This window comes from Neophocaena asiaeorientalis, unplaced genomic scaffold (assembly GCF_003031525.2).
Source record: "Neophocaena asiaeorientalis asiaeorientalis breed wild unplaced genomic scaffold, Neophocaena_asiaeorientalis_V1.1 scaffold11, whole genome shotgun sequence".
NCBI classification, from domain to species: Eukaryota; Metazoa; Chordata; class Mammalia; order Artiodactyla; family Phocoenidae; genus Neophocaena; species Neophocaena asiaeorientalis.
The window spans coordinates 74,857-94,165 of NW_020173124.1; the positions used below are offsets into that span (position 1 = coordinate 74,857).

The 19,309-nt window shown below is 35.3% G+C and overlaps 1 protein-coding gene across 1 annotated transcript in view; it reads right to left on the reverse strand.

The window, feature by feature from the left end:
• LRP1B (LDL receptor related protein 1B) overlaps nucleotides 1–19,309 on the reverse strand; it is a 1,787,379-nt gene that overhangs the window by 24,852 nt on the left and 1,743,218 nt on the right. The window contains exons 85-87 of the mRNA XM_024744102.1: nucleotides 13,807–13,981; nucleotides 9,569–9,673; nucleotides 8,581–8,694 (exon numbers count right to left, since the gene is read on the reverse strand). Of these exons, the coding sequence (XP_024599870.1) occupies nucleotides 8,581–8,694; nucleotides 9,569–9,673; nucleotides 13,807–13,981 (394 nt within the window). The remainder of the gene's footprint in view (nucleotides 1–8,580; nucleotides 8,695–9,568; nucleotides 9,674–13,806; nucleotides 13,982–19,309) is intronic.

Below are 19,309 nucleotides of genomic sequence, written 5' to 3' on the forward strand. Positions count from 1 at the left end.
CATTCTTTTTTCTTTCTTTCTTTCTTTCTTTTTGAGAGAGAAAATACCAGGCTAAAAACAACAAACAAAAGTCAAAGAGAAGAGAGAACAAAAATTAATACAATTAAGTTTTACTAATAACTTAATATGGGTAAGTTAAAAGCCTATTTAGTTCCTTTTGTAGAGAGATATTTAACCTCAGTTCCAGAACGCTCAGGAAACTTCCTGTGGTAGTTTTAGAAGATATCATAAAGATAAGAAAGAGAACCAAAAATCATAATGAAATGAATCACTTAAAAATTTTTTTCTGACTCTTGCAGTTTTTGAAAATGTATTAATGAAGTAAGAAGTGGTATTACAATGATGATAGAAAGATGCTTACATCATAGGCTGCCAGATTTCACAATACAATACAGGCACCAGGACAGTATTTTTTAGCAACATTAGTTAAGCACATATTACACACAGAATGCATGCTAGCTGCTGAGGCAAAATAGATAAATCAGATACAACCTCTTCTTTAAAGGAATTTACAATCTGTCAGAGAGAAACAGACATGTACATTTAGAAGGGCCATGGAGTAAAACAAGTAGCATTCCCAAGCCAGTTTCATAGAAATATGCTCCATGTCAAAAGGCCACACAGAGATGAGAAGCCAATTCTAGCCATAAAATATGGAATATCATAGGGTAATACGAAAAATGTAACCACACACTCATGCAGATGATCAGAGAAAGGAAAACCATGTTTCCAAAAAAAAAAAAGAGGAAAAAAAAAATAAAACAGAAAGCAAACAAAACAAAACAGATGCCCAAATAAATATAACCAAACCAAAGAAAGGAAAAATCCAGAAAAAAGGGAAAAACAAATAATAGATTGGGGAAAAATGCTCACAGAAAGTTATTTTTAGCTTCTGCTTGAAATGAAGAAGCAAAACATAAAAAACTAACAGTGTTAAATTGTTTTTGACCACACAGAGAATTGGTCCTGTTACGGGCAAGAAGCAATAGTATATATAGTAAGAAATGTCTTGGAATTTTGCCATACTGCTATTTTCAAAACAGTGTGGGCCTGAATTGGTATGATTTCAAAACCAGTGTAATATCAGAGTTAGATCTTTTTAGTTCTCCCTTTTCAGTTGATAAAAAATAATTTTAAACTTGTTTTTTTCTTTTCTTTTTGAAAAAGAAGGTGAATTATACAGAAAATTGATTTTAAAGGAAATATTCCCCAAATTCCACCAATAATGGTCATTAATCTTTAAGCTTCACAAGTCAAATATTTTTGTCTGTTCACTGATAAAAACTTCAGTGCCTAGGTTGTTTTCTGGCATATAGTAGGTATTCAATAAAAATTTTCTGATGAATTAATATGGGAAGAAAAAATCACCAGTATTTCTGTTATCTAAATGGACAAAAATATGAAGAAACCAAGGGTCAGACACTTAGGTTTCTAGCTCATATAGATTGTGGATCTATTGATACTAGACTAGGGGTTGATAATAAGAAATAGGTGGAAAAGATTATTACCTCTCTTGAAGTTAGGCATAAATAAGCTATTTATATAACCTGATATATTGTGGTACATTATTTTAAAGTATCAGGAAAATAGATCATAAAATCACAGAGAAAAATTAATACAAATATTTAATTGTGACCCAGGAATTTTTCAGTTACTCCATAGTTTTAATAATAAAGGCTTTGTTATTTTTAATTCTGCTACTATGGGAATCTTTGTTTTCTCAGTGTCTTTATAGATATTTTAGAGGAATTTTGAGAGAATTGGTATCTGGGGTTGTGACTCTGACCCAATTTTATAAAAATTACTAAAATTCAAATGGGACTCTGATTAAATACATCATACTTTATAGTTTTATAGTATATTAGTGAACAATTAGTCTAAACCCATCACCTTATGGACAAGGAAAATGTGACACAAACAGACAATGTAACTTGACCCAAATCATTGCTAGCTTAATAAAATCTATACTTTCACACTGAATATTTCTTCTTCTGAGTGTTGATACTAGAAAACTAATGAGATAAGCACACAGATATTTAAAGACAGAAGTTTTTATCCTAGGAAAAAATAATTTAAAAAAAGAACAAAACACAGAAACAAACTAACAAAAAAATCCTAATTATAGAATGATAGCTGGTTCATTAAATAAAATAGGAAAAGTCCAGACAATAGAACACTCAGTAACCTTAAGAATAAAAGCATCTAGTTATGTAGATTGATATGGAATGATGTTCATAATGTATTGCAAAGTAACTAAACATGAAAGAGTATCTATCACATGATTTCATTTTAGTATATAATATTCTGCAAATATATATTTGCATAAAGAAACGGAATGAATAGAAACCAAAGTAATAGTAGTTTGAGATCAAAGTGTCAGCAGGTTTGATTTCTTCTGAGGCCTCTCTCCTTGGCTTACGACCATCTTCTTCCTATATATCTTCACATGGTCTTCCCCTGTGTGTGCTGTATCCAAATCTCCCCTCCTTACAAGGACACCAGACACATTGGATTGGGGCCCACCCTAATGACCCCCATTTTAACTTATTCATCTCTTTAAAGATTCTATCTCCAAATACAGTCCCATTCTGAGGTACTGGGAGATAGAGCTTCAACATATGAATTTTGAACACAATTCATCTCAAAATACTGACAAAAAAGCAAAATTCACATACACACATATAGATATATCACTTGTGTGTATAAGTTAATTTTTTTTTTTTTTTTTGCGGTACGCGGGCCTCTCACTGTTGTGGCCTCTCCCGTTGCGGAGCACAGGCTCCAGACGCGCAGGCCCAGTGGCCATGGCTCACGGGCCCAGCTCTCTGCGGCATGTGGGATCTTACCGGACGGGGGCACGAACCCGCGTCCCCTGCATCGGCAGGCGGACTCTCAACCACTGCGCCACCAGGGAAGCCCTGTATAAGTTAATTTTATGTCAACTTGACTGGCCTAAGGGATGCCCAGATAGCTGGCAAAACATTATTTCTGGGTATGTCTATGAGGGTGTCTCTGGGAAGAAATAAATGTTTGAATTAGACTGAGGAAAGAAGACCACTCTCACCAGTGAGGGTGGGCATCATCCAATCTGCTGAGGGTCTGAATAGAACAAAAAGGCAGAGGAAGGGCACATTTGCTCTCTCTGCTTGAGCTGGGACATCCGTCATCTCTTGCCCTCAAACATTAATGCTCCTGGGTTTTAGTTCTTTGAACTTAGACTGTGACGTACACCATCATTTCCCAGGTTCTCAGGTCTTTAGATTTGGACTGAATTACACCACCAGCTTTCCCTGTTCTCCAGCTTGCAGATAGTAGATCCTGGGATTTCTTGACCTCCATAATTGGGTGAGTCAATTCCTATAATAAATGCCTCTCTCTCCCCATTTATATATATAATATATATGATATACGACACATATGATATATATCCTATTGCTTCCTTTTCCCTGGAGAACACTGAATATTTGATTCTTCTCTTTTAAAAAACTTCAGTTAAGTCCAAGTCCATTAATATTTACTATTCACTTGCCACGTGCTATATACAAAGAGATAATCCTGTGTTGAGACTAGTGGGATAATAAGAGTAAAGTGGAAAAGGGCAGCAGAGACATTTGAGTCCAGTGAGCTATTTAAGCAAAAACATCTAGGTGTGGAATGGTCCTATGGCTATGTGGTGAGCCTGTGTATGCGCCTGTGTCCACAGTGGTAGAAGTAGTGTAGCTACAAGCATTTCTTTACTACTGGAGGGTGAAATGTATTGCTGGGAGATAATGCTGTGGAGGTTGGTCTATGTTTTAAAAAACAACTTGGGCTTCCCTGGTGGCGCAGTGGTTGAGAGTCCGCCTGCCGATGCAGGGGACATGGGTTCGTGACCCGGTCTGGAAAGATCCCACATGCCGCGTAGCGGCTGGGCCTGTGAGCCATGGCTGCTGAAACTGCACGTCCGGAGCCTGTGCTCCGCAACGGGAGAGGCCACAACAGTGAGAGGCCCGCGTACCACAAAAACAACAACAACAAAAAACTTAAATTCAATATAAATGAAAGTCTTACGCTAGGGAGAAATTTTAGAAGTAGGAAGACATAGTTAACTTGTTATTGAGTTCACAGGCTTATTCATTTCTATATCTCACAACAAAAATTGTTTAACAATACAAACATTGTCAAAATAACACATTAATTTTTTAAAGTTTGGCTTTAACATTGTTCAATATACCTTCTTTAATAAATGTCAAAACTCTCTCCAAATAAACATAAAAAAGCCTTTAGACTTTCATTTATTCTAGGCTTTTCTTTGGAGTTTTCTTTTCCTCCACACATAGTAATAAGTGAAAAGGGCCATCAAGAGACAAAAGTGAATGCTTTCAAAGAACAAATCTATTCCTTAAATTGAAAGATAAGGTAATAAAATTTCTATGTGGAAAAAACCTGTCAACCTCATAGATCTGAATACTTTGTAGACTTTCCAAATGTGTGTAAGTTCTGCACAATTCAATAGTTTTTTACTCTATGAATAAAAGAAAAACGTAGTACCAACGAAGTTAAAGCAAGTACTGTATCTTACTTCTTAAAGCAATTTTTGTTTCCTGTAAAGACGCTTAGATGAAATAGTGCATACTAGCTTTTCATCAAAGATACATGACCACTACCAATTGAAATCTGAAGCTAAAATCTGTGTTTCAAAAAATTTCCACTTACAAGGAGAATCAACCACTAGAAAGAGATCCTGAGGGCTTAATATTCTCTTAGCTGGACAATTTTTGTACTCTACATGATCACAGGCACTTCATATTAAATTTATTTTTATTTATTTACATTTTAGTACCAAATGAATAATAAGTATCCTATGTAAAACTAGGAAATTTTCCATATTCTAGAAATTTTAACTCTAAGAAACATGAGTATAATATCTATGTCTGAACCATCTATCCTTCACAGTTACTTAACAATGGGCCCTTAATAAATAGTGAAAGACTGATCCTCTTGAAACGTATGTCTTTCTTATTGTAAAAATATTTTCCCTTAGATCCCACTTCCCCTTGAAGTTACAATTGTTCTTCCTTCATTTAATCCACAGCCAAACAGTCAGAAAGGAATCTACAGTCTTCTCTACTTTCTTATCTTTCACTTTTCCAACTATAATCTGGTTGCTGTCATGTAGCACTTTCAAAACATCTCTCATAGTGGCCATCTAATTACAAAATTCAATAAACCACTTAGAATTCTTATCCTCTTTGAACTATCTGGAGTTGATATTCTTGGACACGCTCTATTCCTTTGACTTGGAGGAACCTACACTTTGACAAGTCCCCTCCAAATTCTATTTCTTCTCATTTTTTTGTTGATTCTTCCATAATACAGTATTAAACATTGGTGTCTCCTAGAATTCCATCCTTAATTCTCCAATCTTCTTTCTATAAACCCACTCTTGTGTCATTCATAAAATGTACCTCACAAACTGGTCCCAACATATATCTTTAATCTCCCCCCACCCACCCCCCATTATATCACATAGCCTGTGTTCTATTCTCAACAACGTTCATCTTCTACTTTCAGACCTATTCTCTCACTGTGCTATTCCTCTTTCAAGAAAGGTTTTCAGACATTTCCTCCTGTAAAATAATTAAAATTTTTTCAAAATACTGTTAAAATATCACTTCATCTGTAAAACCTTTCTCTCTCCCACTAGTAATCATTAACTGATCTCTATTCAGTTGTTTTCCCACAACACTTTGGTCATATTTTTGTATAGCAATTATCAAATGGTATTTTAACTTTTTAAAATCCATTCATCTACCCAAAATGAATCTTAAATTCTTTAAAAGTAAAAACCTTATTGGAGTTAGTCAGCACAAAGAAAGCAGTATGGAATAAGAGTTATAACCAGGGCAAGGACTTTAGAATCAAACAGGTATTTGCTAAATCAGTTTTAGCTGTTATTAGTTCTCCTGCTGAATATACATAGGGCCTCACTCATCATAGGTTATCAATACATATTTGATGAATGAATTAATGAGTGAATAACAGAATATCATTATCTCTTCTATGATTCTTTCGTGGCTTAAATGATTTGAGGAATTCAGTAAGCATTACTCCTACCATCAGAATAAATTTTAGGGTGTAGAAAACCAAAGCACAGACAAAATTTCCATTAAGCCTAAAGCAGATAGAAATAAAGATACACAAAAGTAAAAGGTGTTTGCTCTGAACCTTTCCGATTAACGTATTTTTCCTGGCTGATTTTTTTTTTTTTTTTTTTTTTTTTTTTTTTGCAGTACATGGGCCTCTCGCTGCTGTGGCCACTCCCGTCGTGGAGCACAGGCTCCGGACGCACAGGCCCAGCGGCCACGGCTCACGGGCCCAGCCGCTCCGCGGCACATGGGATCCTCCCGGACCAGGGCATGAACCCGCGTTCCCTGCATCGGCAGGCGGACTCTCAACCACTGCACCACCAGGGAAGCCCTTCCTGGCTGATTTTAATCAGAGGCTGATTATACCTTACAAGGTCAGGTGCCTCTGATGATACATGTAAGAGTGAAAAGTGGAACTGAACATTACTGTGGACTGTTATGCCCGCAAGAAATATTCATTCTGGTGACACAAGGGCATTCTCTAGACAGGTCATGTTCCTGAGACCTATTTATGGAGGGGGGTGGTGCTGAAATGTCATGTATACTTTGCCTGGGAATTGTGAGAAAGGGACAAGAAATACAAAGACTGGGCCCCAGAGCAGGCATTACCAGGGTCCTAAAAATGAGATAACGTAAGTACCTAGGTCAAAGTTTGGCCAAGGATCACCCTGACCTTACTAACACTGAACTAACCGTGAATCCATCATTTTTCACCTGAAGTGCTGCCAGACCTTTTGGTGTGGGATCCCTGCAGCTGATCTCCAGGCCTTTCTTCCACATGCCACTCAGTGTCACCTTCGAAAGCAAACTCCTTCAGCTCTGCCTCAAATCACTTTGGCTATACATTCTTTTCAGGATCCTATGGAATCCCCTAACTTTGGCATAAATCGGGTTCCAATTTATCTTCCCAGTTTTAACTCCTCACCCCCCTCCCCAACTCTTCAGTCACCCTTCATTCTAGCTGTATTAAACCACTCACAGTTCCCCAGAGAGGTCACTAAGTCTCATATCCATGTCTCTGCTTATGTTATTCTTTCTTTTCAGAATGTTCTTCCCGACCTCACTGAACTATCTGAACTACATGGACAACATGAGGTTGCCTTTTCTGTAAAGTCTTCCATGTATTCCTATCTCCCATTCTAAACAAATCACCTGCCCTGTTAAAACTCCACTGCCCTCTCTTTTTTCCCGTGTTCACACCTGCGTTAATACAGGTTAATTAGTTGCTTATGAATTTCTAAACCCACTAATTCGTGAGCTCCTTGATGTTTGGGTTAAATTTCATTCATCTTTATTTGTCTAGCACTTAGCACTCTTTCAGGGTCTTATAAATATTTGCTGAATGACTGGAGAAATTTAGGTTGGAGGCAAGGCAGAGGTAAGACTAAAGAAGGGTCCCCTCTCTGTCTTCAGCTGCATAAGGCACTAAACCTGAGTATGAACTAAGAAGTGTATCAATTTCTTAACAGGTCAGTTTATATACCCTTTACAGACTGATATTTAAAGGAGTATTTCTGGATTATTTTATGTAGGAACATTGCTTTAACATATTCAAATATCTTTCAGAAAAAAAGAAAGAATATCAGTTTCTCCTATGTGATTATTTTAATCACTTCCCATATTTTTACAATTATTGTGTAAAGAATGACATTTTCTTGAATAACAGATCATTATGAACAAAATTGTAGAGCTTTGGAAATGAAATATCTGAATTTTAATATAATTGTGCATTAAAACCATTACTAAATACTCTGAGACACCACCATGAGCTATTATTGGGTGCCAATCGGGGTTTCTGTATATGACATGGAGTATTAAGGAGGATATCAGATATGATCCATCTCTAAAGCTCAAATGCAAGATGCAAAAATAACTTCCATTGTTATGAATGTTGATAGCTACCCCAAAGGTGGTCCCTGAGATTTCACAGAGGAAAAGAATGTATTTGTTATGAACAAATTGAATCAAGAAAGAATGTTTTGAAATGAAGTTTCTGGAATATTTTAGCATATACCTATTTCTTCTGTAAAGAAGTCTTACTGATTAAGGTAAGACAGTTCCACTGAAATCTTGGGAGCCAAAATAATGTGTTTTATCAGTACTTGAAAAGTCAGTTACTAAATAAAAGGCACTATTCCAATTATAGTAATAAAGTCTAAAAACACCTGCTTCTGTCTTCTAATTAAAAGCCACTGTTCTAACAAATGTATTGTTATGAGACAGTTCCACGAGCTTTTTCATTCCCTCCATTATATTTCTAGACAATCTAGCTAACTGTGGTGCATACGCTTGTCGGCGAGCAAAGCAAAGGTTAAGTGTGTATGACACAGATGAGCCCCGAGATTAAGTATACACTGTGAAAAGCATGTGGATGTTCATGATTTAAACCAATGAACTCTGGCCTGAAATGATGTCACACAAAGCTTAGCGGTAAGTGGAAGGTTAAACCTACTTGCATCTCGGCTCATTAAACGCAGTTAAAGTGCAAATCCCCTCATTCTGACAGTAGTGATCACAAGGGTTCTCTTTCTGGTCACAGCGCTGACTTTTAAACCCAACAGAGCATCTGCAGAATTTCAGTAAAATACAGCTAAATAAAGCATCTGACTTTTTTTTTTCAAATGTTTCACATTCATTTCATACAGAAATAGTAACATATGAACAAAATTTTTCTCAGGTATGCTCACTTATTTCTTATATACACACTCATCATAGGCTATTCTGACAAGGTGGGGAAACAGAATGTAGATGTGGATAAGATGTGGGCATCATTCTTCTGGTCAAGCAGTGATAAAAGAAAACTCAAAATAGAGATCGCATAGGCTGAATGGTCTTATTTCAAGCTTTCCATTATGGCCAATCAGGTATTTGAAAAGGGAATATATTAAATTCCAGATTTTCTCAGGAGCAGAGAATCTACAATACTTTCCAAACATTTAGAAACCCAGATTCAAGGTAATGTATTTCAAAAGAGACAAGGGCTTAATAGGTTTACATAACACAACACTCAAAACCTGATACAAAAATCAAATAGTATTATACTTTTGAAAAGATACCTTACATACTTTGAAAATAATGGCCCTAAGTACCAAAGTATTTATAAATATGATTCTGTCTGGGTTTCACGTATCTATTGTAAATAAGGTCAATTAAATTAGAACAATTTTTACTGGCATTTCCAAGTTCAAAGGTCTCTGAATGTTTGAAATGGGTATGATGCTAAGACGTGAATGAGCTTTTCCATATGAAATCACTAGCAAATTGATGAGGGAGGAGATTCTGTAGTACATGAGCCAATGAGGAACAATACTTGATCAGAGATGTCCACGAAACATTCATTTAAAAACTGTTACGCCAAGAAAGGAGAACAATAGAGCAGGGATTCCATGTACATCTAAAGTTGTTATCATAAAATGCCCACAACGTTATAAAATACTCACAGACACACAGGTACATTTGTCTCTGGGTCCAGCTGGCACGTGCCACCATTGTAACAGTAGCCGTCACATAGCTGGCAGCTAGAGGCAATCTTTCCATTAGTGCAGCTGCAGCAACAAAGAAAAAAAAAATCTCATTGTTTCTGGCATGATTATTGTTGAGAGCTGACACAAATTCTCTAAAGATGAGAATATTCATCATAGAAGACTAATGCAGTGGCTGGCTAAAAGTAGGTTTTCAGAAAGAGAGACTTGCTGGAGGCAAAGATGTTTTTTAATAGAATGATGACAAATAAAATTTTTCTTTTGGTAATTTTCAAATTTTCAATCCATTTGTTTAATATAAAAATTTAATATAGCTAGATATAGGTGTGAAAAAATATACTCTAGTGTCTATCACTTACACTTCAGGGAGACATTAACATCAGTATTTTATTCCCTTTTCATATTACCAGAGTTTGGTGGCATCTTTATTATTTATAAACCACATTATCAAATACTCTGGAAGCAAATGCTTCAGCTATTCCTTCTAAACTGGAAAGTCTGGTCCAAAGAACTGTTATGAGTTTTAGACTCCACATTTTGTACGAAAGCATAGAACTATTCTGTAGTCACTTTTACCCCACTGTTTCTCCCTGAATATGTACTATAATTAGTGTCAAACTTCTTATTCTAAAGAAAAAACAACAGTTCATTGCAAAAATAAGCAGTAATATTATAGGAACAATATGCAATATGGCAACAAAGTAATGAGGTAGGCTTTCTTGGAAAATTTTTGGAAATGCTTCTAATTTATAGTACATTACCTGTCTGGGATAAGAATAAGCACTGTGGCTATTGCTACATGGGAAAAACAAGCATAATGATAAGAGAAAAATTACAGAAATTTCTTACTTGCCATGTTATATTTTTAAATAAATAAATGAATAAATAAATACTATTAGATCAGACATTGAAAATTGTTGGTGGAACAGAGAAAAGTACATTGACATTCCAAATTATTGAGGGAAACTCTTCTATGAGAAGTATGGTAATAGAATCATACAAGCCTTGGCCCAGATCAGAATTACAACGGATCATGTCAATATTCCGATTATGAGATCATGTTAGTACTAAGTGCTATGAAGTAATCAATGGTATCACAATAAATCTGGACATAACCTTGATAAAGAAATCAGCCTGCAATGTCATTGATTGATCACTTTGATCCTCTTCATGGTGGGTACCTATTGCAGTACATCCATCAAAGAGTAATTCCCAATGATTGGTTAGATATTTGAAATAATTGGTTAGCAATCCCATAGTTTATTTATTCTGTGCATATTTATTTGGCCTCTTGTGGGTGGTAGGGCTGCTGGAAATGCACTGAACTGCTTACACTTTCCCAAAAGTTTAATTTAAAGATTTTTTTTAAGAACCTGGATTTAGAAATCACATTTCTTTTCAAGATAAACAGAAGCAGTGAGTCAATTATGTACCAGATATGAAATGGAGACACGTGAAAGTGGAACTAAACATGGGGAAGATGGTAGTGGTTTAAAGTTTCCAAGACTTAACAAAGAGTATCACATTCTTTATAATCTATAGAGCCATACGAATATGGATGCAAAGTGAGTCAAGTACATATTTAATGGTAGTGGTGTCTGATATGTTAAATGGATCTGGGAGACTTTTCCTTGCTTTCCTCGCCCAGCCTCCTTGAAAATCGAAGAGCAGAAAGTTATAGTTTCATGTTCAATCAAAGGGACAACATCAAAGAAAAAAATTAGCTCATCATACATTAAAGAATTTTCCACAAAAAGATAACTATACACCAAATATCATCTTTTAAAAGAGAAAAATATTCTAATTATCGATTGCTTTTAAACTTCTGCTTCCAAGAGTTATAAGAGATGTTGCCCTGTTCTCCTTCTAAAGGTTTTATCTGAATCCTAAACTTTAGACAGAACTTTGTAGATATTTCAAATGTGAAATACAAGTTATCCAAATCATTGTAATATATCAAAGAGTACAACTTATATTTTAATGTAGGTTTTCATCATAATTTCATTTCTTAGAAATGTTACATGTGCATGCATGCAGACACACTTTGCAAATAGCAGTTGTCCAGGAAAGAGAAAGAATTCTCATAACAATTTGACATCACAGTGGTATTATTTAGGCTATTCAAAATTATGATAAAGACTTTCTTCAACAATATTTACTGAGGAAGAGAGAAAAATACACAATTAGCTCTGTTTCAAAGATTATACTCAGTATAATTGACAGAGCATCTATTCTTTACTGTAGTTGACAGCTCATAGGCTGTGCATTAGAAACACATGACTCTTTGGAATCGCAAGTATACACGCAGCTTGCATTTTCCCATTTCAGTAAAAAAATATTTAACTCAGTTGTGATTTTGTTTTAGTATCAGTTCTTTAGCCATGAAATAGAAATCCCAATATCACTGCAAGCTTTAGTTAATGCTAAGATGAAAAGTATCATAGAAATGAAAACAAACTTATCTAAAAGTTTCAAAATACCCAAAGAGTCCTGTTTGTACTATCATGTTCATATGTTATTATAGCCTATCTGATAAATCAAATATTATACTCTTATCTTTAAACTTCCACTATCAACTCACTGCTAGCAACTATTATTTATCCATTCTTACATATAGTTTTCCAGAAAGATCTTTTAAGAGTCAAGAACTATAATGTTGGACCTTCAAAAGCCTATTCAGGCTATGAGGTTCTAGTGTTTCTGTGTTGGTGAAGCCAGTATTCTATGTAAAGGATCAGGAACCGAGGGTCCTAAGAGTTCAGCCCTTCATTCCTCACACGGAACTGCCCTGTGTGATGGAAACAGGGTGTGTGTCTCTGCATGAGCTTCTCCAAGATAAACTGGGTTGCGAACTATGGCTCATAGCCTTTCTTATACGATGGTCCCTGATTCCCTGTGTGACTGGGATGGGGCTGTGAAGAAGATTCTACAGTGCATTCCTGACATGGTACACTGGACATAAAGAAAGATGTATGCTCAGTAATTAAAATCAAGTTCTGTCATGCTAAAGTTTCATCACAAAAAACCGATGAGCTTAATGAGCAAACATGATTTTGGTAGTTTATATGAAAATGCATTTTGCTTTTATGTACTTATCAAAGGCACATATTATAATTAGTCATATTTTAAATTACTTTAGTTAAAAAATAATATACTTTCAAAGGACACAATTTGAGGGTTTGAGTAAATGTCATTTATAGCGATAACACAAATCATACATGGAGTAATTCTAAAATGAGAGTAAATAAAAAAGAAAAAATTGTTGATGCTGTCTGTAATAAAATTTTATGGGGCCTTGTTTGGCAGAGCAACATAACTCAGGGCTGGCACCCTTGCAGAGCTGTCTTGGTGGAAGCTGTGACGTGAAGCCTTTAAGGCGTGCTTTCCTATAGCATATGCTCGTTTATTATACTCCTAGGGCAAGTGATAGAGTCCAGTCCTTTATAAGCCCTTTTTTTGAAAAGCCTGTTAAAAGAAGTTCAGAGTGAGAATTGATCTCTAACCCCAGTGGCATAAATTTGTTTCATGCTAGAAACATTACTAGCACGTTGGCATTACTCTTTACCTGCAAAGTTCTGCTTTCCATTCACTTGATCTCAAAGCCAAAGAGCAAAAGGCAATGTAATCAAAATCTAACTTGGACATTTTTGTTGTAGTTGCTTCCTAGGAAACATTATTCCTTCTACTTATTTTGTACAATAATTTTCAAAGTCAGATAAAAAGATTAAATTTTATTTCCATTAGATAGGTCTTTTGCTTCTTCCCCAAAGGATCATTTTGTAAAATCAGAAAGGCAAACACTCATTGTTGATAATAATGATGAAACAAGTAAAAGCCTGAGCTATTCTAATTTAGAAGTATTACACATAGCTTTCTGAAGGTATGTTGCATTTCACTTTTACTTGCTTACTATTAGGAATATTCTATATAGGCAATGACCTGACCATGTTATTACATGATAAATGTTCATATTACCCAGATGTACATAATAGGTTCTTAATAAGTTTTGGTTTAATCAAAATGAATTGAACTCTATCTCTAGCCAAAAAAGAAAAAGAGAGAGAGAGAGAATGGAATGGTTGCCATACTGAATTTTAGAATAAAAATAATTTACATTGTTTTCACTGTTTATTTCTGGATTGCTATGTCCTTTTGGGTTCAAATGTTTTTATAAAGTAAGCTAGCTGTCTACTTACTTGCAAGATATATCTTCACTGTCTTTATTTATAATGCAATGTCCCCCATGGCACCTTATACATTTGTCAACCTCGCATTTTGGTCCTTCGTAGCGTGTTGGACAGACACATTCCACACTTCCGTCATCCCCAATGGTACAGGATTCAGAATTCACACAGTAGTGATGACACACATCTAGAAAGAATGCACAACATAGAAATGAAATTTCTTGAAATATTTCAAGATACATTTCTTGAGTCATAATAAATGTTACCTTTCACTTAATATTTTAAAATGGTCAGAGAATAGGTAGATTAATTTACAAAAAGCAGCGTGTAACTGGATGTAACCAGAATTCTTTAATAATGCCATTGGTTCCTCTTTTTGCCCGAGTTAGGCATCATTTCATCTTTCTAAGAGGAGATGGGTTGTACTGATATAATACTAAGTGACAAACTCTTTTGGTTCTGAGTTTTAAAGTTTAAGTTCACAAGTTTCCTCAGTTTTCCTTCTAATGAGCAACATTAATGTTATTCTGAAATGAACAGAAATGCTCAAGATTTCTTTAGATGTCATTTATCTTTGTCCCTCTTCACAACTCTTTTCATCCAGAGAACAGGGTAGTGAGTGGTGAGTAGGGGAATCCTACCTCTTCACTAGCTTTTGGTGTGGTGGAAAGAAGCCTCCCTCTATGAGCCAGAACAGGCCCAGTATTTCCAAACACCTGGGCAGGTAAGCAGACAGGAGATGTGCCTCTCATGGAACCCTAATAGAAAGGTAGACTGGAAGACTAACTGATCCATCATGGGTAGAAAGTGATAACAGAAGTCTAGACTATTGCCCCCTCCTAGGTGAGAACCTAACCTCCCCATCAGTCAGAGGGAAAACCTCCCTGTAGCTGAGCCCTTCACTTTGGAAGATGTTTCCTACTGAGCGCTACAGACAATTTTCTCAACCACCAAGGAAGTCTTGCTCGAATATTTCTATACCTCTTGAACGTCAGTAATAAAACAAAGACCATTTAATAAGAACCACATTGACTTTGCAATTAGATATTCTGCCTGTCTTTTGAAAAACAAGTTTATATGTCTGTTGACATATCAATGTATTCAAATTTACCATATTCAAAATATTGAAATTTATAGTACAAATAATCGTAAGCAGAAGAACTGGTCAAATTGATCCCAGACTTTGTGTTTGGAGCTGCAATTTCATTTTAGCTATCTAACCATGAAGCAATGTTAAATGAGATTAGCTGAGATAAAAATCACAACTTATAAACTTTAACCTGTGATAAGACAGTTATGGTAGGGAGAAAAATTAAAACATAATTTATAATTTTCATGTTTGTGTATCTACCTCGCTGTTTATTAAATCAGACAGAAATTAAATTTACTGACAGGCTTGCTTCATATTTATGGAAATTTATTTCAAGCATTCTTCTGCTTGCTGTTGCTTTACGCCAAGTGCCCTCGTTGCAATTCCGTGCTGAAGCTTATTACTAAGGGTCTTGGCTGTATGTAAGGAAAGAAGCACTTTCGAAAGGTGAGAGACATGGAGATCTAAAAATTAAGTCAGTGTTAGTATCTGTCCATTATGATGTCTATCTGTAGTTGTTCTAGGCTTGGCAGGTAGAGTTTACACAGCACAGCTTCTGTTTTTATTTATGAAGAATGTATTAGCAGCAGCCTACATAATCATCTAGTACCATCTCCTATGCAGAAATCTCTAAAGAAAAATTTTCCTTCGTCAGGTTGCTACATACCACTTATTGACAGAGAGTTCTTTTAAGATTGTCTCTAATTGCTTTAAATTTCATTCTTTGGTCCTGGTTCATTTTTCTGATGGGACATAGAAGTCAGCTGATGTATCTGTCCAAGATCTTCATATTATGAGGTTTTTCCACAGTGGATAATTCATCAGAATCATGTAGGTAACTTATTTGTAAATAAAAATTCCAGTGTCTTTCCCTTTCATCCACCACCACCCCTGGATTCCAATTTATAGATTATAAACGAGGCCCAGGTGATTCCCGTGGGACCGGTTGAGTAAATAGAATTTGGGAATGAGGGAATGTAAGAAATCGGAAAACAATTTACTGATTAGCAAAGGGACTACATTGTCTCATAATCGTAAATAGATTTGATTTGACTAAAATAGCTTATTTCTTGACTAATTTGTGAGCCCTTATTAACATGTAATTTTTAACCTAAAGATTTGAACCACTTTTTTTATAATCACATCACTGAGAAAACCTAAGAAACTCGAAAAAACTGGGTTAACATTCTGAGGGGTGATGATTGCCCTACACCATACTGTAGCAAGGAACAGTTTGCACTTATCTAGGTGCTAAAGGTCAAAGTTAAAAACTTACCTACAATTTACTAATTATAACTAGTTTTGGTGCATAAATTAAATCTGTTTTAGACTAAGATTATAAAGATGTGAGAATATATACAACTCATTAGTAATCAAGGAAATACAAATTAATAGCTCAAAGAAATACCATTGCACACATACCAAATTGACAACAAATAGCAGAAACTCTCATACACTAGTAGTGGGAATATAAACTGGTTCAACCAATTTGGGAAACAATTGACAGTATATACTAAATTTGAAGATACCCACACTTTATGACCTAGAATTTTACTCTTAATATACTGTATATCCCAGAAAAAAGCATGTACATGTGCACACAAACATGTACATAATATGCACAGCAATATTTTTTGAAGTAGCCGAAAACAGAAAATAATCTAAATGTCCGTTGTAAGAAGAATGGATAAACTGTAGTTCATATATATATGTATATTTATATGTAAAGAGATAAATGAAAAATGAAGACATTACAGTTATACACAATGACATGGATGAATCTCACAAAAATAATATTGAGAGGAAAATGCTGGACAGAAAAATATATATACTATTTTTATTTATATAACTTCAAAAGGCAGAACTAATCTATGGTTTTAAAAGTCAAAAATGAGTTATTTTTGAGGGGCTTCCCTGGTGGTGCAGTGGTTGGGAGGCCGCCTGCCGATGCAGGGGACACAGGTTTGTGCCCTGGTCTGGGAAGATCCCACATGCTGCAGAGCAGCTGGGCCCGTGAGCCACGGCCACTGAGCCTGTGCATCCAGAGCCTGTGCTCTGCAACGGGAGAGGCCACAACAGTGAGAGGCCATGTACCGCAAAAAAAAAAAAGAGTTATTTTTGAGGAGGAGGAAAGGGATAGTGATGAAGAACACCAGGGGGCATCTGAGGTAATGATAATGTTTATTCCTGACCTGAATGTTGGTTTACACTAGTATGTACAGCTGGGGATAAATTACTGAACTGTATACCTGTGATTTTAAACATTTCTATGTATATTATTTTTCCATAGAAAGATTTTTTAATGTAATGGCATATAAGCTACAATGAGAATATTTTATAAATTCTGCTTAATTTGCTAAACAGGCTAATAGCTTTTCTCTTTACACATGATATTTTTTAAAGGAATTCATGGTCCACTTTTTATGCTTGAAAGGAAATTCTCTGGAGAAATGTCTATTTAGGTCTTCTGTCCACTTATGGATTGGGTTGTTTGCTTTGATACTGAGCTGCATGAGCTGCTTGTAAATTTTGGAGATTAATCCTTTGTCAGTTGCTTCATTTGCAAATATTTTCTCCAGTTCTGAGGGTTGTCTTTTCATCTTGTTTATGGTTTCCTTTGCTGTGCGAAAGCTTTTAAGTTTCATTAGGTCCCATTTGTTTATTTTTGTTTTAATTTCCATTTCTCTGGGAGATGTGTCAAAAAGGATCTTGATGTGATATATGTCAAAGACTGTTCTGCCTATGTTTTCCTCTAAGAGTTTGATAGTGTCTGGCCTTACATTTAGGTCCTTAATCCATTTTGAGCTTATTTTTGTGTATGGGGTTAGGGAGTGTTCTAATTTCATTCTTTTACATGTAGCTGTCCATTTTTCCCAGCACCACTTATTGAAGAGGCTTTTTCTCCACTGTACATTCCTGCCACCTTTATCAAAGATAAGGTGTCCATGTGTGCGTGGGTTTATCTCTGGGCTTTCTAACTTTTAAAAAAAGGAAATCCTTCACCCTTTAATGCTTTTAATATTTTTTGAAGCATGTCAAATGCACATTATTCAATTGCAATTGACTGGTCTCATGGCCTAAAAATGGAACCTAAAGAATGTAAAGAAATGTTTGCTAATATAAAATTGTGAAGTAAACAGATGTTAGAATATACAGTTTAATAAATAATTCTAAATTGCATGCTGTTAAGCCATGCCATATTTTCCCTCTAAAATAGCCTGAAATAATTTTAGCCTCAGAACCCTTTCTCTACAGATATTCAAATGGAAGACATTTCATTTTTCCCAGTTTACATGTTTAGCACTTTATGCTAAATTGAAGCTTAGGGACAGAGAGCTGCTCACTATACTCCAGCCCTGTCAGAGTGGCTTCCCAATGCCTATTTATGAAAAATTTCTGACTATCTCCCACTGTTAGGCTTAAGATGTGGAACATGTAGAGGATGCTGAATTATATGTCTGGCTGGATTGTTTTCTACATCACTGTTAGGATTCTTGGGCCCAACACTTTTAATATATATTCCCTCCCTCTCTCCCTCCCTCTCTCTCTCTTTCCTTCTTTCTTTCTCCTCTTAAAGCCTTCCCTATTTATTCAATTCCAACTCCAAGATTTCTGAACACAGGAGAAGGTAGATCTTACTTGATAGGGGACTTCAGCATCTCGTATTTAATCTATCACATAATCACTGGATATTTGTAAATCGAAATAACTCCTTCAAAAGCTCTCTGATATTTCAAGTTTAATCATATCACATACTATATGCAGGTCCAGGAAAAAGTTTGAAACATCTGATGGTACTATTTGCAAATTGATTGACTCAACCAGAGTTCATGTTCTCTGCAATTGTCTCAATATCATGACAGGAATATATAGTAAGTCATAGGAATGCTACCTTATTTCTCTCTCATTCTCTTTTCAGCTATAATCCATTTTGAATTACAAGCATCTATGTAAAATTTGTATAAATATATGCTGTATTTTTATCAGTGTCTCCTCTCTATACACTCTCAAATAATTACTACATACTCATATTTAAATTCTACCTATCTCTTCAGTTATTTATTTAATAAAAGGAATACTTCATTAGCACTTCCCAATTCAGCAGAAATTTAGCAAAGTATGAAGAAGAATATTATACGAGAAGGCTCCTATGGTATGCAATTATTCACTTTGGTTCTAAGGAGTCTTTCTTGATAAGCTCAGAAACAGACAGAAGTCTAACCATAATTGGAAGAACAATTTTTTTATCCTAGAGCACTGAAAATAGTTATCCTACACAGCTTACCACTTTAAGCATCAAAAAATGCTTTAAAACCATTTTGAAAGTAATCTTTCTATAAGATAGATATTCATGTTCTTAACTAAAATATATTGGTATTTTTATTAATGACTCATTTATCACTTTATCAATTATTTATGTGAAAT